Source organism: Harpegnathos saltator, unplaced genomic scaffold (genome assembly GCF_003227715.2).
Source record: "Harpegnathos saltator strain DR-91 unplaced genomic scaffold, Hsal_v8.6 scaffold594, whole genome shotgun sequence".
NCBI lineage: Eukaryota > Metazoa > Arthropoda > Insecta > Hymenoptera > Formicidae > Harpegnathos > Harpegnathos saltator.
Window position 1 is genome coordinate 577,323 of NW_020230420.1, and position 25,896 is coordinate 603,218.

At 54.7% G+C, this 25,896-nt stretch overlaps 1 protein-coding gene across 3 annotated transcripts in view; it reads left to right on the forward strand.

Annotated features, from left to right (window-relative positions):
• LOC105186297 (testis-specific gene A8 protein) overlaps window positions 1-25,896 on the forward strand; it is a 108,514-nt gene that overhangs the window by 68,196 nt on the left and 14,422 nt on the right. For 2 of the 3 annotated variants that reach the window (XM_011146383.3, XM_011146384.2), the window contains exons 3-4: window positions 1,362-1,514; window positions 1,792-1,923. In XM_011146383.3, coding sequence (XP_011144685.1) covers window positions 1,362-1,514; window positions 1,792-1,923 — 285 coding nt within the window. The remainder of the gene's footprint in view (window positions 1-1,361; window positions 1,515-1,791; window positions 1,924-25,896) is intronic. The other variant, XM_025304183.1, reaches the window with a different exon arrangement.

Genomic DNA, 25,896 nt, shown 5'->3' on the forward strand with positions numbered 1-25,896 from the left:
AGGGACCTCACGTCGCGGAGAGGGGGGGGAGTGCACGGTAAGTCGCGGTCGTTCTCCAGGGCGATGCTGAGAATCTCTCGCAAATTCGTCAAGTCGTAATCCGGCGATTCCCTCTCTAATTCTTCGTCGCTGAATGGCCCATTTGAGAGCGGCTCGTAATAGGATCTCTTTGATAACGCGCGATCGCAGTATGTGTGTACGTGTGTCGAGCTTAGGAGGCCCGACGGGGTTTCAAGACTCGGCGTTCCAGAGATCTAATCATCCCCGTCGGACTTTCGCGCAAAGAAGAGCCGTTGACAAGACCGAGCTCCTCTCGTCGGCCGCGCACTTTTCTCCGCGAGTTTGGTAAGCTGCGCACTTGTTGGCCGGCACGACGAGAGAGGGCTGAGAGACAAAGGAGAGAGCCTCGGCCGTGCATTTTGCGGGAAGACCGAGCCGCGCGCGCGCGTGCTTCACGGAAGTTTGATCTCGTTTATAAGTAATGAGCCTCGGGCGACATCGCGACCCCGTAAGAGTCCAGCGACTTCATTTCAGCGCGGTTATACGCGAGCACTTTCGGACTGGCGGAACGGTAAACTTTCGGTCATCACACGCGCGACATCTCGTCGTCGACACGTCGACGGACACGTGTGTACCCTCGCGAGCGTGACGCTCGTCCGCGCAATTAGTTTTTGTCCGCGTGGTGCTTCGTGGCGGCGCGAGATAACGAGATTACCTCGCGACACCGCGCTAAATCTGCGGTAAATTGAGGAACGCTGTAATAAGATTGCGATTAATGAGCGCGATTCTGAGCCGACACGCCGAGAGAGCGCGCGCGGTCTAGTCGCAGGTGAGGAGCGCGCGAATATATCGTGAGTGAAGCGCGCTGAAAGTTGATTACCAAGCTGAGTCACGGCGCGCCGCGCCGGAGAGCGCGCGCGCTGTCGTTTCGCGCAAAACTCGGAAGTGTTATCCCCGTTCCGCCGCGGGAAGTCGTACATTGTACGCGTTACACGCTATCGATTTACGATATGGGATTTACGATTTACGGCCTGGAGTATATCCCGCCCGACGATACCGTTCGTTTTTACGGGGCCCCTTCCTCGTTCGTCTTCCCCGTGCGCGCGCGCTCGCGAAGGAATCGCTGCGATATAATTCGAGATAATGTACGCCATCATCTCGGCATATAATCCACTAAATATCGCGGTATATATATTGTCCTCACGCGTGATTGTGTCTCCTTGATAAACCGATTAAGTACGAAGGAGGACGTTGGTCCTCGGCTGAATCAGAGCTACCCTCTTATTCTTGCATTATTATCTCTCCGTGTCTGGGCGAAAGAACGAACGAAAACACGACGAAGACTTCATCTTTGTTTTCAGCAGGAGGAAGTAAAAGCCGAGGAGGCGAAGCCAGAGTCGACCGGAGAATCTCCCGCGGAAGTCGCAGAGGTCACGACGCCCACAGAGGGTACTCCTGCCAGTCCGAACGCTGTCGCCTCTCCAGACAGCAAGGAAGCCAAAAAGAAGGATAAGGTAGGGCGTTTCGCGTTGTAATCCGTATATAGCTCTCTGTGTTTTTTTTTTCTCTCCCTCTCCTGCCTCAGCGATTAACTGCGTTTCAATCCGGCCCGGCTTTATCGCGGCCTCGGGTATAATCATCTTTCAAAGGCCGAGTTTGAGAACATCTCTTGTCGCGTGTGTACGTTCGCTTATTATTTGTACGAATTAAAAAGCGTCACTCTCGCCAAATGTCACGCGTAACCGCCGGCTCCTCTCGAGATCGTTATCGATGTTGCTTCCTCGTTTGTAGAAGAAAAAGTGGTCATTCAGGTCGATCAGCTTCAGCAAGAAGGACAAGACCAAGCCGAGCCGCGATGAAACACGCAAGAATGGAGACGTCCCCATGGACGGAAACATGTCGGTGCAAGAACCACTCGCGGAGGTGAGTCGAGAAAGCATCTCTTATGATTATTACGCTCATTATTCTCGTTCACGTGTTCGACGTTTACTCGACGTGGACGATTATTATTAACGTTCGTTGGGCCGCTCTGCGGCCCGTTTGCGGGCAAAACGTCCGCGGCGGTTGACGCGCGAAGCGCACACATGGCACGATGAACTGCGCCGGTGGCGTAGGTGGGCAGAAAAACGAAGCGAACGAGCGAGCGAGCGGCGTTTTCGCGCGGCAATGAATCGTCGTCCCGACCGACCCCGTTCCGACTTCCTCGATCTTTTTTCCCCCGGCCGCGAATCGAATGATCCAGTCGGCTGTGTCGAAAAAGTCCCGGCCGCAGTAACGGCCCGTGTTTGGTCAAGCGTGCTTTTTCTCGTGTTCCCTTGAAGTTCGCGCGCGGCGCGGGAGGATAATCGCGAACGGCCACGCGATCGAGCCGTCACGGGGCTTCGAGGCTTTTCTCTCTCTCTCTCTCTGTCTTTTTTTTCGAACGGTTCTTAATTAGCTACAAGACGCACGATAAATCTCGAAAGGCGCACTCGCGCGATTATCGGTGGGGTGCAAACGATCGATGCGCGCGACGCGACGGACCGTATTAACAAAGTTATTTGTTGGTACCGCGGAATTCCCGACTTGGCGTGCTCGTTGAACGGACGGACAGATAGACAGACAGACAAACGGCAAGCGCTGGAGGGCAGGCCGTATCGTATCATTGTCGCGCGAGGAAATGATAAAGTATTATACGCGGCTGTGCACGCGCGCGTGTGTGTGTGTGTGTGTGTGTATATACGAGGCAACGTGGCCATTACAACGAGACGCGACGGGGCCTTTCACAAGCCCCGTGAATGATGGGGCTCACTTTGTAGACGTTATTATTAATCTTCGTCGAGCGCGGCTTAACAAGCTATCCACGTTACGTGCGCTTTATGCTTCGATCAGCGCGATCATATCGAGCGATATAGATTGGCGGTGATCGCGCGACGCAGCGACGCTCGCGTATCCTAGGAATACATCGGGACTTTGTCGGGAGCGTTTAATTGGGCCGCGATCGATTCGCGCGGGCTAGAAGTGCAGCCGGTGTGTCGCGCTTGGCAGCCTGACAGATACGAACGCGCGCGCGCGCGCGCGCATATACGGAGAAAGAAATCTTCTCGAAGGTATTGACATTTGTGGGACGGAGGAAGCTCTTCTCCGTATTAGCTCTTGTTCGGTTAGAATATATTATTCAAGACGTTTGGAAATAGCGAGGGAGAATTTTTCGCGTATATTGTACAAATCTTCACATCGCACAGTTGAAAAGATATCCGAGCAAACTGTCGGTTAATTGTTGCGACATAGACCTGTATGAAGCGGATATTTATTGACAGCTTAACGTGCCAATTTCGAAATTCTCCTTATCATTTTCTACTTGCAACCTCCCCCTTCCATGACCTTCCTTTCCCGCTACCGCCGGACAGTATATCGCTTTAAATAAAAATCTCGCCCGTGTACGATTGCATTTCCACGACGTAGGATTCTCGACTCGGGATGGCTCCTCCGAGATCTCACACAGCTCGATCGCGTGCGCACGATCGATCGGCCGAACGGCGCGCGCGGCGCTTTCGTGTCCCGCGTCCGCTGAGCCTGTCCGCATCGAAAGCTCTCACCGGGTGCTTAATTGGCCTGAGGCAGCAATGAATCTCGCTTTCCGGCCGATGCAGGCCGATGCCCGCTCCGCCGCGGCCGCGGTCGTTCGCAATAAATCCACTTGCCGGCGGATGTATAATAAGTAGCCCGCTTCTCCCCCGTCTTCTCCTTTCCCGGTTCTTTCACTTCCCTCTCGGCGCGGCTCCTCGTCTCTCGCTTATCTCTCGCTCTCGGATACTAGCCGCGCGCGCGTAGGCGAAACCGCGAGATCTCGCGACGGCCGACTCTCTCGTCCTCTTCTTCGCCACTTTCCTCTTCGTCTCCCTGTGTTCGATCCGGGGCTGCACTCGCGCAACGCCGGCCGTGGGCTTCTCTCCCTTCTCCCTTCCTTCCTTCCTCCGTCGCGACCTCGGCGCGACAGAGAGAGAGAGAGAGAGAGAGAGAGAGAGAGAGAGAGAGAGAGAGAGAGGAGGGGGGGGAGAACAGCCGTGACTCATCCCTCCGGTTCGTCGTACCTTCATGAGTTTCGTGATAGGCCGCCGTGGAAAACCGGCTTCTTGCCGCGCGTGGTTAAATTATCCCCACCGGCTGTCTTGCCTGCCTGCTCCTCGTCGCAGCCTCCGGCTGCACAGCCTGCAGCCCGTGTACCCTGATACGTCCTAACCACTTACCATCTACTAACAATGCTCTTCGGCCGATCTTGCTCGAGCGCGCGACTGTTTCACTGGCGAATCAGCACGCGCCTCCACGGCCATGCGAAGCGCTCGGAAATTTGTCCGATAACGCCGCACGTGTGCTGCCCCGCGTCATCGTGACATCCTCGCCCTCCTCATCGTGATCCCCCGCGCGCTATCGGTCGATTTGGCGAACGAGCGAACTCGAGTGTCGCGTTCAAGAGACTTCCCGATTGCGCGTGATTGGGGTGTAGTGGTAACCGGGCAACAACAGAGCCCTCGTTTTGCCGTATTTATTTATAGAGAGAGAGAGAGGGGGGGGAGAGGAGAGAGAGAGAGAGAGAGAGAGAGAGAGTGTGTCCCGGGGCCATCTTACGGCTCTTTTTGCCCTATCGGCAGGCTATCGGCGTGTCATTTTTACGTCTGTCCGCGGTCGTTTATCATACCGCGGCTGATGGATGCGGTCGTATCATTCGGACAGTGGCAAACACGCATCTCCATAGCGCGGCATGGACGGCGAGAGTGCATGGCCATAGAAGAAATCCAGATATTTATAGCCGGTATCGTTCCGCTGTGCTGACACTAACGTGACCTTGATGAACCGGGCAGCTGTTGTCACTATTCGTTACAGCTCGTCGGTTCATGCTCCGAACGAGTTCAGCGATCTTGTCCCTCCTGATTAATAACGCGGCCGCTTGAGCCCTCTCGCGGTCTGTGAATTTGTTCGACAGAACGCTTCTCTGCGCACCTGATGCGTCTCGCGCTATTGCACATATCGCAGGCAGAAAACAGCGAACGATAAGTAGCGTTTGTCAACGTCTCAAGACAGTCCTGCGAATATCGCAATACAATTTCAAGAAATAGAAGCATAGTCACATCGTCAACAATTAGCGCACAGAGTATGACATGTTTAAAGAAGTGTTTGTTATTTTGGTATCGGTAGCGAAAAGTATGTGAAGATGGGTAAGAGTAGAGGCCAGACTTAAAGGTGGGCGACGTTCTTACGTATTTTAATGTATTTTGCGAGAGTGTTTCAAATGGCTCCCCCGTGTCATTAAGGAATTAACTGAATGAACGGGAGAGAGAGAGAGAGAGAGAGAGGGGGTGAGAGGGAGGGGGAGAGAGAGAGAGAGAGACGGGGAAAAAAGATGAAAAGAATGTCTCGCTATCGTGGAACCTTCGAGTCATCGCGGGCACCGCGAGCTTCACGTTCAACCGCGACTTTCACTCCCTTCGAAACGGCTCGGCATTCCGAGTCATTAAGGAATTAGCGGTGTCGGTGTGCAGCCGCGCGCTGTGTGCGCCTCGTAATAGCGCGCGAGATGTCATTGTCGAGCGTGTTATGACACGGGCTGGCTGATGCGCGCGGAGCCTCATTGCATCGTTACCCCGTTCCACGTCGGGGAGCGTACGGCTCGCGGATTGGAATTTCTCGAGTAATTAGCGAGGCAGGAAAAAGAAAAGAGAAAAGAACGCCGCGCGCGCGCGCGCGCCTCCTCTCGCGGTGCCTCGAGATTTGCGTTTTCGACACGCGGTCGGGGCTCGCCTGCTGACGTTTCGACGCGGCTTTACGCTGGATTACGCGAACGCTGACCGCGCCTGCCGCCGCAAGGTCTGAGCGAGGCTCGATTGATTGGACGATGCTTTTAGAAGCGTTCAATAATTTAGTTCTCTTATAGACACGGGAAGCATGCTCGTCCGCGACGCAACTCGAAACTGTCGCCAGCCGCGCTCGCGATGACACGTTTTCCTATTTCCGCGTAATGCGCTCGTTCCGCCTCAATTGACGGCGAAATTTTCAATTCGAGGCAATTAACCCTTAATCACCGTAAATTGTCTCCTCACGCATTCTTATGCCGGCGAGGCGTCTGACGCTGTGTCGTCGACGTCCGCCTCGGTCCCGCGCGCGCGCGCGCGCAGTCGTCACGTTCGCGGCGAACGAAGAAGCGGCGCGAGTCAATGTAATCGCATTAATTCAACGCTCCACCAAGATTAATTTCAAGCGAAGTACATTTGTCACGGCTGGCAATGACGAGAAAGAGAGAGAGAGAGAGAGAGAGAGAGAGAGAGAGAGAGAGAGAGAGAGAGAGAGAGAGAGAGAGAGAGACAAGGTACAAGGGGGAAAGAAAAGAGAGAAAAGAAGGAATTAGACCGGGAGCAGTCAAGCCATCAAGATGAGATTCGGAATTCATCTCGACGGAACGTCGGAATCGTCGGAGGATTTTTCGCGTGGAGTCTCGTCGCGAGAGAGTGAGAGAGAGAGAGAGAGAGAGAGAGAGCCGAGTGAAGTGATTTATTTAACTAATTTGAGAAGTATTCCCGCTCCGGCATTTCTCGGTCAGATCAATTTGGTCGTCCCATCGCGGTTACGCGCTGCTACTTTCAACGGCAAGATCGCTAATGAAATCTCCCCGCTGAAATTACGCCAAAAGCGGCGCGCCGCCTCGCCATTTAAAACGCAACCATACTAATCGGCCGCGTGAAATTCGCTAAGAGAATTTAATTACCAGTCTTTTTGCGGGAAGCGCGCGCCGCGGTCGCGCCATTCTCGCGCCGCGAGCAACAGAATGAAGCGCGACCGATGCTCCCCCGATAAATTTTTCCGCTCGACGTCGTTTCTCGCGGTCGACCACCTTCCTCCTCCGCCTCTCCGCTGTCCCGTCGCTGGCGCATCGCCGTCGTCGTCGTCGTCGTCATCGTCATCGCGACTCCGGATTTGCGTGTGCGGGGCTTTTTTGCAGACGCGAGCGCGACTACGCGACGGCGGCGGCGACGGCTGATGCGACGCGAAATGAAAATGGGAGTGGTGCGTGCATGTTCCGTAGAATATGCCCTCGTAAGCCGCGGAATTATGGCGGAATTGGGTAGGAATGCTCTCGCCGATCGATCGGTCGCATCGTCGGCCTCCCTCCCGCTCTGGTCATTAATTATTTTATAATGTCGAACACGGTCGCTGTCGCGATCTTCGACTCTCGACTCGCAACGCGACGCGATGCCCATACTTGGTCACGGCCCTTGGGCCAATTTCCTACGGGAAACGTCACGTATCTACCGGGGAAATCGGACTACGCGGGTTACCGCTTGGCCGTATCATCGGTCAGTGGCCGTGTCGATTACTACCAGTACGTACGCTCCTGTCGCTCATTGTGTGTTGTGCCAGCGGCACACGGGGCACACGGTTCAATGGCCCAAACTTCCCGGATATACTTACCTCCGCGGCGTGCGCTCTTTCGTCGCGGAGGAAAAGAGCCGCGTCGCGCAGCGCGTTGCCCGTTAGGAAAGGCTGAATGAAAATTACGGCGCCAATGATCTCTCAGCGCGCTCCTTTAGCCGAGAGAGATATCTCCCGGACGGCGGGAATCGACGGTTGCGTGCGTGTGCGCGACGGACAGGCCGGGAACGTTTCGCGCGTGTCCTCTTCTTCCTCCTTTTCCTCTCCCCTCGATCCGCAATCTCTCTCTCTCTCTCTCTCTCTCTCCACCCACGTGGTTCTCCGCTCGTCGTTACCAACTTATTTACGATCGCATAAAATCTTAAAGGCAAAGCACGCGCGCGCGAGCGCGGTCGCATCGTGAGAGAAATGTGGATAAAGGTGCCCTCCGAGAGAGAGAGAGAGAGAGGGGGGGGAGCGAGGGGCATAGAGAGGAGTAAGTACGCGTGAATTAAACGAATTTATATCGCCGTGTGAATTACATTCGCCGGGCGGATAATAAATATAGCGACCGCTTATTTTCAGCTCTTGAACCGCGCCCTTATCGCGGTCGCGTTGCGAGCAAATTATGCGGATAACGACGTTAACGAGTCCGGACGGGTAAAACGTGAACGGGCCGCGCGCTCGGTTCAATTCATTAATCCCGGCCTCTCACGACGGGTTACATGCATTTACGAATAATTAACCGGGGCTTATTATCGTCCGCGCTATTCCAGTCTTGTTTCCCGTTGTCGACGAACGGCTGGACCGGTCTTTGTCATTGTTAGTTAATTCACCGCGCGGAGTCTGCGCGTCACTTATCTCCCGTTTGTGCGCGTAGATGGAACGCAAACAGAATTTCCCGCTGTTTTGTCCAATCTCATTCGGTCAGCCGAAGAAAATTCAGCCGCGAAAGCCGGAAATTCCTTCTTCGTTTCCTTCGGCCGAAACGCGTGCGGCTCGTCCGTTGTCACATCGGCTTGACCGGACTTCCACCCGTGTAGAAAACTTCCTTTCTCCCCGAACGAGGAACGTGAAAATTAAACGGGGCATTTGATCCGCTCGGATCGCGAGTAAAATCGTCGGCGTAATCTCTCGCTTAGTCCCCCCCCCTCCCCTCCCCCGACTCCGGGCAAAAACTCGAATCGATTTGCGACTTCCTCCGCGAACAATACGCGCTGTGTTCGGCTCCGTAGCTCACGGAACGTGCTATTACGATGATCCTCTCGATCCTCTTCGGCAAGTGCCTTCCAGAGCAGCCTTCGAAATGGTGCTTGGTACCTATCGACGAGAAAGAGAAAGAGACACGACCCGCGTAGCCACTTCAGGTTTCCTTTGGCGCCCGGTGCGCGCGCGCGCGAGAGAGAGAGAGAGCCTCCCTTTACGCCGTGCACCCGTGAATGTGACATTGTCTCTCACCGACACCCTCGCGCACAATGCCGCCACGTGTGCCGGGGTGTGGTCGCGCGACTCATTCTTCGCTCGCTCCCCGAACTTCGCCCAGCCGCCGCGCCGCGCGGCTGTGTGACTTTTATTGCGGCTCGACTGCCTCGCACGCCGAGTGCTATTAATTAGTATCACCCGGTGTGTGTGTGTGTGTGTGTGTGTGTACGCGGGTGTGCAGTGGGCTAAAGAGAAGCGGGTGTGATAGCAGCGAAGGGAACAGGGGGGGTAAGGTGAAGTCGGTTGGTCTTCGTGAGTCGAGCTTGGCCTCGCGTGACTCACCCCTCTGAAGAGAGAAAACACCTGTGCGCGAGGGTTAAGGCCAACTCTACGAGCGGAGGGAAGACTTTGTTTCAATGTTCCTTTCGGCTCGCGAATACAAAGCGTCTCTCTCTCTATCTCTCTCTCTCTCTCTTTTCTGACACGCACACAATGTTGACGGACGCGTAGAGCAAGCACGCCCATGTAGCAAGCGCGATGCGTTTGCATAGCGTTGCATGCGCATTTTATTTTCGTACGGAATGATAATAGGTCGCTGGCCGTGACGCATAAATATTTCTCTTGACGACCATGAGAGCGTTGAAACGACTGAGGTTCGAAGTGCGCTTTTAATTAAAGCAGGAAACGCCCGCGCGACCTGTAGAATGTGAATATTAAATTTCACGGCCCGAAAAATATTTTCTCGCACGCGCGGTTCTCTCCAGGATACATTTTATTATAGTTTTCGTTGTTCTATGGTTTTGCGGTATTTTTTATTTATATAACAAACAACAAAAGCAAAGCATTTATGATCGGAGGGAGAAATATATTTTTATCCCATATTCGCCCGAAGCGCGCGATGCCCCTCGTCACTCGCGCCCGTGTCGAAATTTGGGGCTCCATGTTGGCAGATCTGTCGTCGAGCCGGAAGACATTTAATTCCATTTTGAACTGTCCCTGAATAAGAAAGTATTCGATTATCGCGAAACATCATTTTATTATCGCTGTATTATATTATCATCTCGACTCGGTTGAGTGGCGATGCCGACGCGAAACTTCGCTCTGTTACACGATCGCGCGAAAGGAAATTCACCGTGCGAGTGACAAAACACCGGCGCTACCTCCGCTACGTGTAAAGCCGTCAACGTCACAGCGTTGCACATGCAACGATGCGTGCACGTGCAGTTTCGTCGATGCACCGGCAGAGTAAGCCCGTAGCGGCGGCGGTGTCTGCCGCTTCGGTCGGACGCTTCGAAACCGGTTTCCTACGCGGCGGAAGGCGTTGCGGTAGTGTCTGCTCGGTTCGATTTCATTCCTAATGGCCCCGATGAAATTCATCCCACGGTCCTTCGGGTCCCGTCGTGACACACGTCGCGTACGCGTGTGTACGCGTGTATGTATTATATGTATCTGCCAGCGGTTTCATGTTCACACCCTTGAAGAGAAGAAGCACTTCCTCGTTCCTCGGTGACTCTAAAATCCCTCATGCATTCGCGCGGACGTGTCGGGAGATTTCCACCTTGTCGGATTGTTGCTCGCTACACTCGCACTGAAGTGTCAAGCGATTATTATTCCCGGAAATCGCGAGATTGAGCATTTACGTTCGAGATGTAGCATTTCCTATAAAATTTCACCGGGATTTTCTCGTAAACTTCATCTCCCCTCCGGATTTTGTTTTGTTTTTTTTTTTTTTTCCTTTTTACTTCTATTCATGTGACACGGTCGCATTGGCGCGTGTAAATGGCGGTATCGTTTAGAGTATTGACAGTCGTTAAACAATGAGCATAAAAGGCACCTTATCTAAGGCCGCAAAGCACTTTTCCAAGAAGAAAACGGCTTTTCGTTTTTTCGTTTCATGCTCGTGTATTTGCGCGCTTGCGTGTCCCAACATACAGCCGTCGCCACGAGCGGAAGGGTGTACCGAATATGGACGGATTCCGCTGTTTGTCCGCGCGCCGAGCTTGAAGCGCACTTTCCCGTTTTCTCCGTCCAATTCGTTCCTATCGGATTCGCGACGACAGATAACGACATATGACACACCTAGCGTGTGACGTGCTGCGACGTCTGAAAGGTGTTCCTACGTTTCGCCAGTCGCTTTTCGCACCCTCCCCCCGCACCCGTCCCGACGCCGCTCGTTCGGCTGCACAGCCGGACGAGAGGCGCAATGCGAGCGAGAGACGGCTGGCTGGAATAAAAAGCTTGACTGAAAAGCACAGGACTCGCGGGACAGAAGACGCGACGCGCGGGGCGCTGCCTCGATCGATTGGACGCGTCGCGTTTCCCTTCGAATCTCCCTCCTGGCGAATCTCGCGCGTGGATGCGTCCGTCGAAAACTCCCGAACTTCCTCCTTCTCGCCGGGCCATCGTTCATGGTAATGTCCGAGCTGCCGAGATCCCGTTCGGCTCGTGTATGCCGGCCAATTTTGCAGACATTTAAATTCTGCGCCTCTATAATCCGGCGCCGGCAAGAAGATTCGGGTGCGGAGCGTTTTACGCCCAGGGAAACTTGCCCGCACGTGCAAATTCCCGCAAGCCGGTGCCAACTTTGCCGATCGCGGAAGTGAAGTGTGAGCAAACCGTTTCTCCCCACCCGCCGATGGGGGGGACCCACCGCGAGTTTTTCTACGCGCAGAAGGAGATTTTAAAATCCGTTCATAATGCGTCCGCGAATCGATTAACGTCGAGCACGGGCGGGACGATATCGCACGGCGCGAAAGGACATCGATCGCGCGAGAGGACGCGCGCATGCGCGCGCGCGCGATCTGCGCTTTCACCAAATTTCAAGGGACCCTTAACGAGTCGGGAAAGATGGGAAGTTAACGAGGGTACGGGGGGACTCTCCTTCTCTAACGATCACTTTTCAACAGCGTACAGACGAACGTGGCACGCGTACTCTCCGTCGATTCAAATTCCGTTAAAAAACCTTGACGAACAGGAGGGGGAGGAGGAGAAGGAGGAGGAGGAGGAGGAGGAAGAGAAATGGAAAAGGAGCTCTCGGGGAGGGGCTCTCGCGGCTCTTTATTGTGACGGGACACAAAAGAGGTCCACGACCGTCTTCAAAGAGCCACGGGGCCCTCGACCCTTCGATGATCCGCGTGTGAGAGACGCGTGTTGATCGCGGCCTGGTCGCCTTTTCCGCGCAACGTTTTCGTTCGTCGGGATTCACGGGCTCGCTGACTGACTGACTGACGACCGGCCGGCCGAATTGCGCTATAAAGTCAGGGCGATCCGGCAAATCGAGGAGGCAGCCGACATCTTTGACACTCGATCCTGCGGAAACGTTCTTAGAGCGTTCCCAGCGCGTGAATTTTCAGATCCGAGTTAGTCTTTCAGGAGCCTTTCGCTTGCTAGGAAATTCGCGAGGTACGGTATGCTCCCGTCGGCTGTCGGACGTAAGTTTGCATTTGCCGCACAAAATGCACGTGCCGCGGTAATTTCATAACCGCGAGACAATCCCGTTAGGTTACTCGAACGTTAATCGAATAATTAATTTCCGTGTAGCGAGAAATGTCGTTATTTGTCGCGGAAATTTCTCTCGAGTCGAAATTTTCGTCGTCGATCCTACGCGAATTTCGTCGAGTTTGGGGGACCAAAATGAGAATTACAAGCGTTAACATTATTATGAGTTTTCATCGGTTTTATGCGTTTGATGCTTACAAATAGGTTTTCCATAGTCTCGACGGCGTGGAAGACTGTAGTGAGTAACCGTTTGTTGGGATATTATAAAATAGGATTATACGTCGGGATTCTCGCCAAGTTGATCTTCCAACGTGGAACGATATTCGTAGGATTAATAAAGAACGGAAATTTCGATCCGGGGCTTTCTCGTCGTCGTGAGCGAAGCGAAGCAACGTCGACTTGAGGTGAGCAGTCTTTCGCATATTTCAACTCGATTCTCGATATTATCTCGTTCCCTCTTTGTATTCCGTCTCTCTCCCCCGTCTCTTCCTGTCTGTTGCTCGGTACCGTCCTACTTCACTGACAGGGAAAACAATACGCAATTACAAGCTAATCAGACTCGGGGAGTGTTTGGCGAGCGGCCAGAGCTGTCGAAGGCTCTTCTCTCGGACGTGTCTGAAAGCCATCCGGAGGTTGTTCCGTTTAAACGGATTAACCAGATAGCAGCTCTCGCTATCGACGGCGCGCGCGCGTCGTCTCATTTTGTAATTATTTTCTTCCCGATCAATCGCGCGGGGCCGTTCTTCGCCGTCGACGGCGAACTTCGACGCATGGACGCGGGTCAGAAGGGAAACATCGCGCGGAAACGATAGCCCGCTTGTTGAATCACACAATTAAGGCTTAATTTGTGCGATGTCGCGACGGGAAAAGCACGGGAGAAAAAGAAACGCGCACGTGCAATCTTCGGAGTCGTTCGCGGCGACGCTCGACGCGATTACGTCTTTTTGCCGTCTACGTTAATTCTCCGGACTTTTGCCCGGTTGAACGTTGCCCTTGGGGTTATTATCGGGCGACTATTATGCCGGCGAATGTTAGAACGCGACGTTAATTTCCGTCCGGGACAACAGGTCTTCTGTAGCGCATTTCTATAGCGTCGCCGGCGACTCGATGATGTGTCGTTCATCGATGGCCGTAATCTTGCGGCCGTCTTCCTGTCAAATATTGGCTTTCCCGTAACTCGCCTCTCTTCGCCACGACCGGTAACAGGACGGACGGTCAACGGAGGAAAAATTCTATCGAGCGTTTCGTTCGCCTGTCGTTCGCGAGGCGGAAGGAGTTGTTTGCTAATTACTCCCTCGCGACGAATTTTCGCGCGCGCGCTGTGGAATCTCGCCGCGAATAAAAGTGTCGTTCTCACCAGAAGTGAAAGTCACAACTCCGCGATCGTATCGGGGATCAAAGTTCAGCTTCGAAGGGCGCCGTCGGCCCCCGAACTGCCGTCAGTGTCACTCTCAGAACGATCGAATAAGCCGGGAATAAATGCGCGGTCCTGCTCCTCCTTTTTCTCCCATTTTATATTCATCAGAGGCACACGAGGCCTTTCGGGGGAAACTGTGTAATGTAAATGAGATGATCGAAAGCAGGCGGTCGTGAAAGACGGGTTTCCTTCGAGAAAGGTAATCAAGTGCATCCCTCCTAGAGCAGAGAAAAAAGGAGAGAGAAGAACCGCGCGCGCCGCTCCTCTCGCCATAAGCCACGAAGAAGCTCATATTTTGATGAAAGAGCCGCGGCGTTTCTCCTGCCTGCGACTTCAATTTACTCTCTCGTAACGATACCGGAAGGAGAGAGAGAAAGAATGAGAAAGAGGAGGGGGTCGAGGAGACGAGACGAGGAAATAAATGCGCGCTGATGCAAGGCAGGGAAACTAATTTCGCAAATGCGCGAAATGTGTATATTTCGCGTTATGCCGCATTCACAAGTAGATTGATATCGCTGGGCCGAATGAAAAGTAGATTTTCTCACTGCGTGCGTTTCGTGCACCCGCCGCGCGTGTGCGTGCGTTATTCAATCTCGAGGCCCGAGGAGAGCCAATAGCGTCTCTCTCTCTCTCTCTCTCTCTCTCTCACACCCTCTCCCTTTCCCCATCTCGCTCGCTGGTTTGTTATTAACAGTCGTTTAAATTTAGCTAAAGTGTGCTGGTTTTAAGACCTCGATAGACCTCGTTATTGCGAAGCAGCGCGCGAGCAGTGCATTAATTTAAAACTCGATCCGCCTGTCTGTCTCCGCGCCTGGCAGCCCTCTTATTATTTGTGCCATTTACGCTCAGCTCGCTGACATACTTTAATGACGCTAATATATCAACGACTGTGCCGATAAAAATGTATCTCTCTCTCTCTCTCTCTCTCTCTCTCTCTCTCTCTCTCATTACGAGCTCGTAGCGGTGTGTCGCACGGAGAACAGCGTCGATGTCGCGTCGGGTGCATCGCGCGAGCTGATATCTTCAAAGACCTTCCGATCGACAATGAATTCATTGTGAGCTTTCTCTTCCCGCGTAGCCGAGATCTCGTACGCTCAGGCGGTCTTTTGTTTCATCGTGGTAGACCGGGAAAATATTGCGGCAAAAATTACGGATGAGCTTAACGCTTCCACTGCTCTGATCTAATCTCGACCTCTCTGCTCTCTAATCTTGAGTCTGATGCAGCAACGTGCTTCCTCTTGCGCGAAAATCCGCGAAAACTCACGTCGTACCTGCGTCGCGCTCTCGGCGTGACGCTCGGCCAGGTAGAAGAGGAGAAGGTGGGTTTTCAGCAGTTTTCGTCTCTCGCAATTTTGCTAGAGCGGTATCGAGTCTCCCTAGAGCAATATTGACCCGGAGACTGCGAGTCCGTTTCGCCGGAATTACCCTCGTTACTTGGCGCAGCAGTGTTTTGCGGCGTGTCGTTGCCATCGTTGCGAGACTCCGTGGCGCCCACGCACGTAATCGCACGTGTATGCTTCTTTTCGTGCACTCTTCGGGTAGGGAAGGCGATCGCGTGCGTATCGTGATCTGAAATTTTCGCCCAACTTTCGCCGTGCGCCAGCCCTCCAGATTTGGGCGTCGTTGTCGTCGTCGTCGTCGTCGCCGCCGCCGCCGCCACCGCCACCCCCGCCGTCTATGTCGATGTCGATGCGGTCGTCATTGCTGTTATCATCGTCGCCATCCTCGTCCTCGTCATCCTCCTCTTTTTTTACCGCCGTCGTCGTCGTTGTTGTCGTCGTCGTCGTCGTCGTCGTCGTCGTGTTCGTCGTCGTCGTCGTCGTCGTCGTCGTCGTCGTCGTCGTCGTCGTCGTCGTCGTCGTCGTCGTCGTCGTCGTCATCGTCATCCTCGTCCTCCTCGTCGTCGTAGTCGTCGTCTAGTATCGAGCGTCCCGACGCCGGGACGCTCGGAGCTGTTGCCATGCCGACCGACGGGGCTACCAGGGCTGTTCGCATTCGCCGGTTGTGCCGACGCGAGGTTCGATCCGCTCTCGAGTACGAACAAGAGACTCTGTGCGAGAGCCCGGCTTCGCGTGCACTTCGGTCGATCAATCGCGAAGGATCAAGGTTCCCGGAAATTAATCAGCTGAAAGGGATTGACGCTCGCTCGCTCGTCGCTGTTACAGTCTCACGACATTATTCGCGGTATAATTAAACGCAATAGTACTCTTTTGTTTTTTTTTGTCGCGTAGGTTAACGCGCACGCGAATGGTAATGGCAGACAGCTGTAAGTGCTCGCTGCCCTCGTGGTCATGTTTTCCTTAAGCGTCGTATAAACACCGTATGTGGTCGGATTTTTCAGGGATGCCAAGCGAGAGCGAAGCCGGGCAGATGTTACTGCTACGTTTTACGAGCGTTGTTACGAGTAGCGCGGTGTATTTTTGCAAAGTCGCCCGGTGGAAGTGCACGTTCGAGTGATATCGTAGTACGAGATTCCGCTTTTTATCCGCGAACGCGGAAGTGGAGTCGTTGCCGGTGTGTCGGTAATGGGGGAACGGCCTTTACGGGCTTTTATGTGTCTGCGATTCACCTAACAGCCCCATACCGCGTTAATAAAGGTCGGCCTTTTTCTCTATCCTCGTCTCTCTCTCTCTCTCTCTCTCTCTCTCTCTCTCTCTCTCTCTCTCTCTCTCTCTTTCTCATTAACGCTTCTCGGAACGCGTCAGTGAAATAAAATTGTTGTGCTCGCTATACAACGCCGCTCGCATATCTCGTAATCGTCAACGCCGATTAATGTGCATCGCAAACCGATTATCTTGTACGTGCGCCATCACGGTGCAGCGGCAGTGCACCGCAGAAGTTAATAGACCGAGCCGCTGTAATCAGAATTACAGCATCGCATTCTGCCGCAGCAGCGCGAGCAGAAACATTACGTACGCGTTGCGAAAGCATCCTCTCTCCCTCTCTCTCTCTCTCTCTCTCTCTCTCTCTCTCTCTCTCTCTCTCTCTCTCTCTCTCTCTCTCTCTTTGTTTCTCTCACTGCCCGACTCTGGTTCACAACAGATGCCGGTAATGACGGCGGTACGACCGGCAACATCCGGCCGAAAAGGCGCCCCATGAATCGCAGTTAATTAATTTCCCTCGGCTGGAGCGACGGAATCGAATCGTCGCGATAAATTCCCGCGCTCTCGCAGTTTCCGCGTTGGCGCCTTCGTGACGAAGGGAGGAAAGAAAGGGAAGAAAGGAAAGAAAGGCAAGGAAGAAAAGGAAGAGAAAGCTCGCGCCCACCCTCCCCCCCCCGCGCTGCGGATCGAACGTTCGGTTTCATTAAAAGTTCGCCTGTTAATTGCGATCGGATGCACCGCGCCGGGCACGGCGCGTCGCGTGATTTCCCAGGTGGAATTTCTGCCGTCTGAGGACGACGACGACGACGACGCCTCTGAAAGCCGCGGGACGTCTCCCGCGCGCGCGCCGGAGAGACACCGGATAACGAGTTTTTCATTCGAACTGTTCTTTTTTTTCTCGCGTTCTCGCCTGCAAACGTGAACGTCAGGCCGCCGCGTCGTGTTGAAGGTCGGCACCGCCGAAGGTCGACACCCGGAAACTCGCTCGCCCGCTCGCTCCTTCGTTCTCGAGAGCGATCCGCCCTCCGAAACTGCCGAGTGCGGTAACTTCGAATCGTTCAATTCCACTGCGCTCGTCCCCAGGCTCTGCTTGGAAACTCTCGCGAAACTTCCGTCGTGTATTATTTCCGCTGTTACTTTTTTTGTCGCGCGCGCGCGCACGTGCCCGCCGATGAAAGAGTTATGAGATTTCAGGGGAAGCTGGCGACGTTGGCGCGTTTTCCGCGATTTTACGTTCCTTACATTCTCGTTAATTTCTCGGCGATTCGCACCTTCGTCGGAAGAACGAGGCGCGCAATTTGCGAGGTCGGCGGCGTCGGGGAGTACTCGAGCCTGCCCCGAAGTCGTTTTCCTTCAGATCCGTTTTTCACCCCCACGGTCGAGATTACCGGCGCGAGATTACCGGAGACACGAGCTTTCAAAATCCCGAGCTTTCTTTATCTTCTGTTTATGCGAGAGGAGCGGGCTCCCGCGAGAGAGAAATTTCTGCTCGCGAGTCGTAAACGAGCGCGTTTCTCTTTCAACGGGGAGATAAACGAGCGAGCGCAGCTCTTTCGCGGGAGTTTGGAAAAAGGAAGGGAAACTGGGAAGCAGAAGAAACGGCAGGAATTTAAGCCGTCACGACCTTCGCGAAGAATCGACCCGCGCGCATTTCGTCGGCCGCCAAGAAGTCCTCCGCCCGTTATTTCATTATTATTTGCTCGGCGCGACGTCGCCGTCATTTGCGTTTAATCGGTCGTCAAAAGCACCATTGAAAGTGCCTCGAGGTCCCGTCGTTCGTTTCAGATATTGGCGCTCCCTTTGGAGAAACGCAACCGTAGCACCGTTGACCCCCTTTGCGGATCGGCGAGATTACAAACGAGACTTTTCGCCACGTTTGTCGCAATTTTGTCCCCTTCCTTTGTTCGTCGCGATTCAGCGAGTTCGAGGATTTACGAGTTCGATGGATCATCTTGCGGGGGTCATCTACCGCTCCAGTTCGCGCTTCATCAGCCCTGTGTGTTCCTTCTCGCTGGCGTGTTTCCCTTTTTTTCTTTCTTCCGCGCCGCGACTTTTTCGCCGCAGTCGCCGTGGCCGAATCGATGAATGCATTTCGCGTGCCAAGAGCGAATCCTCTTGATTCCAAGATTGCCGGGCCGTTTCGCCGAGTTTTCAACGTGCCTCGGAATTTCCCCGATTTGCCGCGACCGCAAACCGCTTTTGCCCACTCACCCTCTCCCCTCCTCCGACGACGATGGAATCCTTACGTGATCGCGAAGCAAATGCCGAGCCGCGCTGCGATTGTATCCGCGTCGACCGACGTCCGCGGTCCTTTCTCTCATCCTGCGATGCACGTGATGCAACATTCCATCCACGTTCGCGTTAGTAAAATATCGGCCGCGAGCCCGAATTCGAAATTTGTTTCAGGAGATCAGCCTCGAGACAGAAGCCTTTCTCTCTCTCTCTCTCTCTCTCTCTCTCTGAGAATTTTCTCGCAAGCTATTGAGCTAAGAAGACTTTTTCTTCCGCGGCCATTCGCCGTGACCGGCTCGATATTTATCGCGCGACGTGTAGTTTCCACTACATTACAGCAACATGATCGGGAAACGTGCCCGGCGGACGCGCGCCGTTGGGATTTTCAATTATGCAAGGTGGTCGGCCTCGGCGGCCGCACGTAGCCGAGATTTCGCACGTGCCACGATGACCTTATTATCCGCGCGTCTCGTGAGCTGCTCCTCTCGAAGGACGCGCGATTTCCTTCGCGGACGTGCGCACGCGCACGAAATCGCGCTCCATTATTTTATCGCGCTTCCTGCAATGTCAGCGACGGTATCAATGGGACGTACGCGTCGCTGGCGCTGGCGAGGAGGGAAATGGGAGTGACACGCGAGGCTTTAAATAGCACCCGATCGGTCTCATGCCATGTTCTATGTATCAACGTTGAATTCGTTAAAAGCCGTGGAAAGTGATTCTCCTCCGAAGTGACGTCTGTCGATCGTCGCGTGACGAGGTTCCTCTCTCTCACTCTCTCTCTCTCTCTCGTGACGAATATTTCCTCACGATTCTTGCTGAGGAACGGTTCATCGTAGCGTAACGTCGGCGTACGCGTCAGTGTCCCTGAAAAGTTTGACTCGCGGTTGGGAACTCGGGACCGATTGCAGCGTGAACTTGCGCTGAGTATCAGCCGGGACTGCGGGATCGCAGCGGAACAACCGGCAACTCCACCATCCACGTCGCCGCGGCGCCGTCGTCGTCGAGCCCGTCGAAGCGTCGCTACTCCGCGATATCTGCGCTTAATCCGTCCCCGGCTTCACCGACGTGTCACTTCCACGCGGTGTGGAGAGAATCCGCACACGCGGAATGATAAAATCGATACCCGTCCACCTTGTCGCACACACCCTTCTTGTTGCGATTCGCGACCCTCTCGAGAGCCTGAAGAGGACGGATGAGAGGGTGAATATATGAGAGTGCACACGCGCTGCTCTGCCCGTATCATTGACGCCGTCGCGGTTGCGAGTGCACGCGAGGAGGGTTATATCGCGAGGAAGACGTCTTTCGTGGGACACGTTTGTTTAAACGCTCTTACCTCGGTGATAGAGAGAGAGAGAGAGAGAGAGAGAGAGAGAGAGGCCGGGGAGAGAGGGGAGAGGGATAGAGACACGCGCATAAATCTCGATCGTGTCAGTCGCAAGATCGGAAGGATCGGCGAACGTTCTCTTGAACATTCGTAGCTCCCCGACTGGCGTCCTGGGACATTCTTGCCGCTCCGCAAAGGAAGGAGAGCAAATCCGACGTGGGATCAATATGCGCCGCGCGTTTTCCGTTTATCGGGCTCCTTTATGCATGAACAATAATCGGCCATTGTGTACGTCTCGATGTCGAGACTTTGCCGCAGCGTATCGAAACGCGCGCTCGATAAAGTTTGATTTCTCGTCCCGTTGCGTCGCGTCACGTCGCGTCGCGTCGACCGAATGCCCGGGATATGCGGGCGGGGTAAGGAGAAGCGGCGTTGATCCGCCGAGCGGATTATCGCGAATAGTAGACTGAACGCGCGTAAATGTTCGCCGACATATTCGTCACGATCTGTGCCGGCGGTGTGTTCACACACGCGTCCGCGCGTCCGCGGATCGATGCGAAAGCGCGAGCGCGCGAGCTTGACTAACGAGCGTGAATCGAAAAGAGATTTATGTGTTTTTGCATCCCGGCTGTTGCGCAGGAAACAATTCGCCACGTCGTTATATCTCGGAAATATACTCTTCCGGCGTCGAAACGACCGCGCCTGTTCGCTCGCTCGCGCGCGCGTGCGCTTTTCCCGAGAAAAAAAGAGAAGCCCCGCGCACGGTCGACGAAATATTTCGGCAGATAGATCTCGATAGATGCTCGTTTCGAAATACGCGATCCCTCCTCCCTCCCTCCGAGGTGGACGATGCGAAACACGCGTACGTGTGTCTGTGTGGTCGAAAGTTGCAGCTAAGAGATCCTCTTAGCGCGCTTTACTGCCGCGTTTGTACGCTGCACAGGCGCGGCTTTCGGCAGAGCGCGGAAAGTAGCGCTTCTTTCCCGCCATTAACACGTACGCCTTTCTTTGTTAACGTTAATTAATAGGTCGCTCGTAACAAGGCAACTCGCTCGCTCGTTCGACGCTGAGCAACGACCGCTCCATCTGTTCGCGCGCGCGCGCGCGCGGCCGACTCGCGGCCCATCTCCGTGGGTAAGTTTCCTTTTGGCCCGGTCTAAGAATAAGCTCCCGCGGCTCCTCGTAGGCGATGCTGCCGCCAACGATCTCGCGCGGAAACTCTGCGCCGGCAGTTTCTCCGCTTGGCAGCCGCGTAGGCCGAAGCGCCTCGAAAGCTCACGCGAGGGACTCGCGCTTGACTCTGCACTCGGCGCTTTGCATTTACCCGCGGCGAATTCGCAGATGCCCGCGCTCGGCGGATTCCGCTTATCGAGTCTCGCGGTTATTCTCCGCGAGGCTCGCCTCACGGTTGCTGCAACCGCGGCGACTGATAGGTCGAGGCTCGCGCTCGAGCGCGAAGATAAACGACGAGGGCGAGCTCGTTCCCGAGGGGGGGAAATCGCGCACTGCTCGTCGGCGCGCTGTTCCTCAGGACGCTGGCGATTTTATTTTCGGCGGCAAAAAGCAAAAGCGACGCTGAAGTCCACGTTGCGAAGTTCTCGTCGCCGGTTGGGCGACGTCCAACTCTGCCTGTCCGCGCGCGATCGCGACTTTATCGCGATTCGCTTCGCCGTAAATCGCGCGAGACGCGTCGGCGCGAGGCGAGTTGCATCTTCGAGCGCGGGACGTCCGTTGTTTTCCGGCCGCGCGCGCGCGCGCGCGCGCGAAAAAGTACGAGACGCGACGCCATTTATCGCGTGACTTCGGTTTCATCGTCGCACCGCAACTGATTGCGGCGCCGGCTTGTTTGTTGCGAACACATCCTTCTTTTGTCGCGGCGGCGCGCGGCGACGGCTCTCTTCCTCCGTCGTGCGCGATAATCTCGGGCGGAAAATTTTCACCGGCTCGCGTTCTCGCCGCGCAACTTGCGCAGCGAGTGACCCGCGGCAGGGGGGAGGGAAAGAGGCTCGGCCGCGCTATGAAAACACGCGGCGGTCTCGCGACCTCGCGCTCCAACGAGAATAAATTCGACGCTAATAAGAAGAAACGCATACTTCCGCCACCGCCCCGCCCGCTTCTTTCACTTAACCGTTCTTCTCGTCCGCCTGTTATTTTCTCTTTCTCTTTTTCTCTCTCTCTTTCTCTCTCTCTCTCTTTCTCTCTCTGTCCCTCTCCTTTGCGCGCGCACACAGACGTCCGAGAATAGAAACGCGCGGTTTTGCGGCGCAGATTTTTGCGACACACGTATTGGTCGACGGCCGTGCATTTCTAGGATGAATCGGAGGTCTCTCCTCCTGCCCCTCTTTCTCTCTCTCTCTCTCTCTCCCTCTCCCCCGGGGGCCGACTTGCACGACTCCTGCATGCTGGTTTGCACTTTGTTGCTTTTGCAACTCAGCGGTGCGCGAGCGGTTTCAGGGATCTTTCTCTTCCTAGTTTCACCGTCTTCACGTAGGTGGTGCGTGCCTTGGCGTCTGCCTTTCTCTCTCCGTCGGATTCCCTCAGCTTCTGATTCGCCGTCTCGCTCGGAAGCTTTGTGGTCGCTCCGTTACAAAGACACGCGGCTCAGCTTTCCTCGTTCTCCTTCGCTGAAATCCCTCCGGGGAGCCGGACTCCGCCGGCGCGACATGTGTACTAGCGCGACCGGCGTATAGTCGTGTGTGGTCACCAACTATTTTAGAAGCGCACTCGAGTCGAACGTTTTGTAGGTTTCCCGGTGAAATCCGCGTTTCGAATATAACGCACGACGACGGCGGCGGCCTGTGTGTGTCTATCGCAAAAATGCGCACGTGTGCGGCGAACGCACGCAGCGCGCGGATTGTTACAGCCGAACGAACGAGGGCGAGCGGAAAATACCGATCGACGGGAAAAACGGAGCTTTCGTCGGTCCCTTGCGAATGCAAAATTCGCTCCCAAGAAGCGGAAACTCTGTTCCCGCCGATTAAAGCGCGATTGCGCGGTTCGTTGTCGCGCTAATCCAATCGGGCTTTCTTTTCCCGTGCGAAATCCCGAATCCGCTTAGTCTGATGAAATTTCGCTGTTTTCCGTCCGACGACGCGACGCGTCAGATTCGCTGTTACCGGATATTGCAGTGACAGACCGGTCGGTCGGTCCGCTTCCGAAATTCGTCTGTTCCTTTCCATAGAATATAAAGTCACTGCGATGTGTGTCTCTGACTCAGCGTTACCTTGGTTCTCTAGTTACTCGTCTCGCGGTGGCTAGTGACTAACAACTCCCCTCGCGAGTTTCTCTCTTCCTCTCTCTCTCTTTTGCTTTCCATGTGTGACTCTCTCTCTCTCTCTCTCTCTCTCACGCGCGCGCGCGCGCGCGCGCTCGCTCGCTCGCTCGCTCGCTCTCGCTTCTCTTCTTTCGCTAAGACGTGGGACGATCCTCTATATAAACCCTCGTGAACCCGCAGCCTGGCCCGAGTAGTTCGCCAACGGCGAACAGTTCGTACGGATCTGTGTGTCTCTGTTCCTCCCGTTGTCTGTGTCCGTTTATATGCGTGTGTGATAAAGGTACAAAGTGTCGCGCAATTGTAACGCGCAGATATCCGCGGACGATTGAGTTTCCTACGGCGTCGCCTAACGGCGACGCGCGCCATTTTGAGATCTCTCGCGCAATATTAACGGCATATACGGTGAAACTCTCGTCGTCCCGAAGCTTCATTGAACATCTCGCGTCGTGCAAAGTGAGACCGCTTTTTCAGTGATACTATGTAACACGCGAGGCGACTACTTTTGTCTTCCGCCGTCTGATTTCTGTTTTCTCTTTTCCGACACGCTCGGGGACTGTGATTCGACGCGATCGGCGCCGATGGAACAAACTCGGAACTTTTCTGCGTGGTATTAATCACTCGCTTGGTGATCCGGCTCTATTAATAGAGAGTGGCCAAGAGCATCGAGGCTGCACGTAGAAGCGGTCTCCAGTTCGCTAAATATAGATCGAAATATCCGTGCGGCGGAGTAAAGCCGCTTGACAGAACGCAACTCGACAAACCGCACAAGCTACACCGCGCGCTTAATCGTAGAACACCGAAAAAAGAGAAACATTTCGTCAAGGAGATTTACACGTCTTATCCGAGCGATCGTTCGCAAGATTTCAAATCACCTCGAGGATAATCGCGCCGCGGTCGTGTTTGATTCTTAGTAGCGGAAAATTTCGTCGTGTTACGCCGCTGCCAGTTACCTCCCCAAGGTGGACGATAAAAGGGGGAGGGATCAGCACCCCTGAGGAGAGTCGTCCCCGACTCGGGGTCTCGAGAGAAACTCAATCGTCCGTCGTGATTGTTGCAATCGGGAAGACGGTCTCGCCGGCGAAGTTACAAATCTAAGAGTTGCACGCAGGGCTGATCTGGTCGATTTGTCCTGAGATGGAAACCGTCCTGAAAGCGGGGCGAAGTTTGGGCAGTGGCGTCTGCAGGGCGGCTGGTGCCCTCGCGCGCGGAACTCGGAGGATACTAGCAGCCGTGCCGCTGTTGGGCATCGCCGTGGCTCCGCCAGCTGAAACCGAACAATCCACGGTAAAAATTGTAGCGATCCTCCTCGAGCGAGGAGAGAAGCTGTGTCTCGTGTCGTCCCGTCTCTTGCGCTCGCGCGCTCGTCACGCTTCTCGCGCGGCCGTCCTGTTCGGGGCGAGTCATTCCGTCTGCGTGTTAGAACGCGTTCCGCTGGCGAATCGATGCTCCTTGAGCTGCCGATTGGCGAACATCGCGCTCAGCCTGAGATGAGCGGGAATTCGTCACGGTAAACCGACACTCTCGCTCGCTTGCTGCAATTCGCGTACGAAAATAGTTGGCGCGCGCGCGCGAACGATGAGGAACAGAATGTTTTCCGCGAGACGAGAGCGCGCCATTTGGCGGTGCCAAATTCGCGCGGAAATAGCGCTCACGTGCGTAGATACGCGATAGAGATTATACTTTTGGACAGTTTACCTCTGGCTACTTTTATTGCTGACTCGAGCGTCCTTCGAGGAGAAGGAGCTCTTCGGCTGTTGCACCGCGTCCGCAGACGGAGACGGCGATTTCGTTGCAATCGTGCGACATACGGTCCACCGTCCCGGTTTATTTTTTTCAAAGCAAAATTCCGCTGCGCGCATTGTTTTATCGACCTCCCCACGTCGACGGCGCGAGCCATTCGCGGTCGCGTCGGTCGGGATAACCGGTTTGATATCCGCAGCATGGGCGAATTTCGGCGTTGCGATAGCTCGCGGGGAAAAATGCAATTCGTACACGCGGCCGGTGCTCAAAGCGCGTGTTAAATTCCTGATTAGCTATGAATTTCCAACGAGACTTATCGAAATTTATTACGGCTGCGGCGTGTGCGCGCACGTCCTGCTCGCTCGGCAGAAAGCCGCGCGGCGGTGGCTCGCTCGTGCCCCGCGGCCGCGAGGCCGCGTATTTAAATTATTATGCCGAGCCGTTTTATCCGAGCGAATGTTATCTCAGTCTCTCGCAGGCAAAGGCCAGGAGACCACTGGACGAACGGAGTTTCTTTCCTCATCAGCGGAGAGAAGCGCGAGTCTCCGAGACTGCCAGCCGCGCATTGACCTGCCGGACGTCCCAGATTCCGCCGCCACTGTCTGGCTGTTCAGTTGATCCTCGAAATGTCCACATTTTTTCAAATATTCCTCGTCGATCAATTTTCTTGAGAGAAAGAAGTGATATCTTTACAAACCGCGCGCTTCCAGACCAGCTTTTTCCAACTTCATCTCTCTCTCTCTCTCTCTCTCTCTTGAGATTTCTACGATCGACGAGCATAGTGAGCTTAGACTCGAGCGGTCAAGTTATTGCGAAGGGTTCGACGCGATGCACGCGTTCGTGAGTTTCGCAAGTTGTATTCTAGACGCAACGGCGGAGGGAGGGGGGAATCGCACCTGGAATGTATTTGACTACAAATTACCCGGATCACACAACTCTCGCGCCGCGCAGCCTTCAATTACGACGGCGGCACTTCGCTCGCGCTCCGCGCGACTCGCTGCGA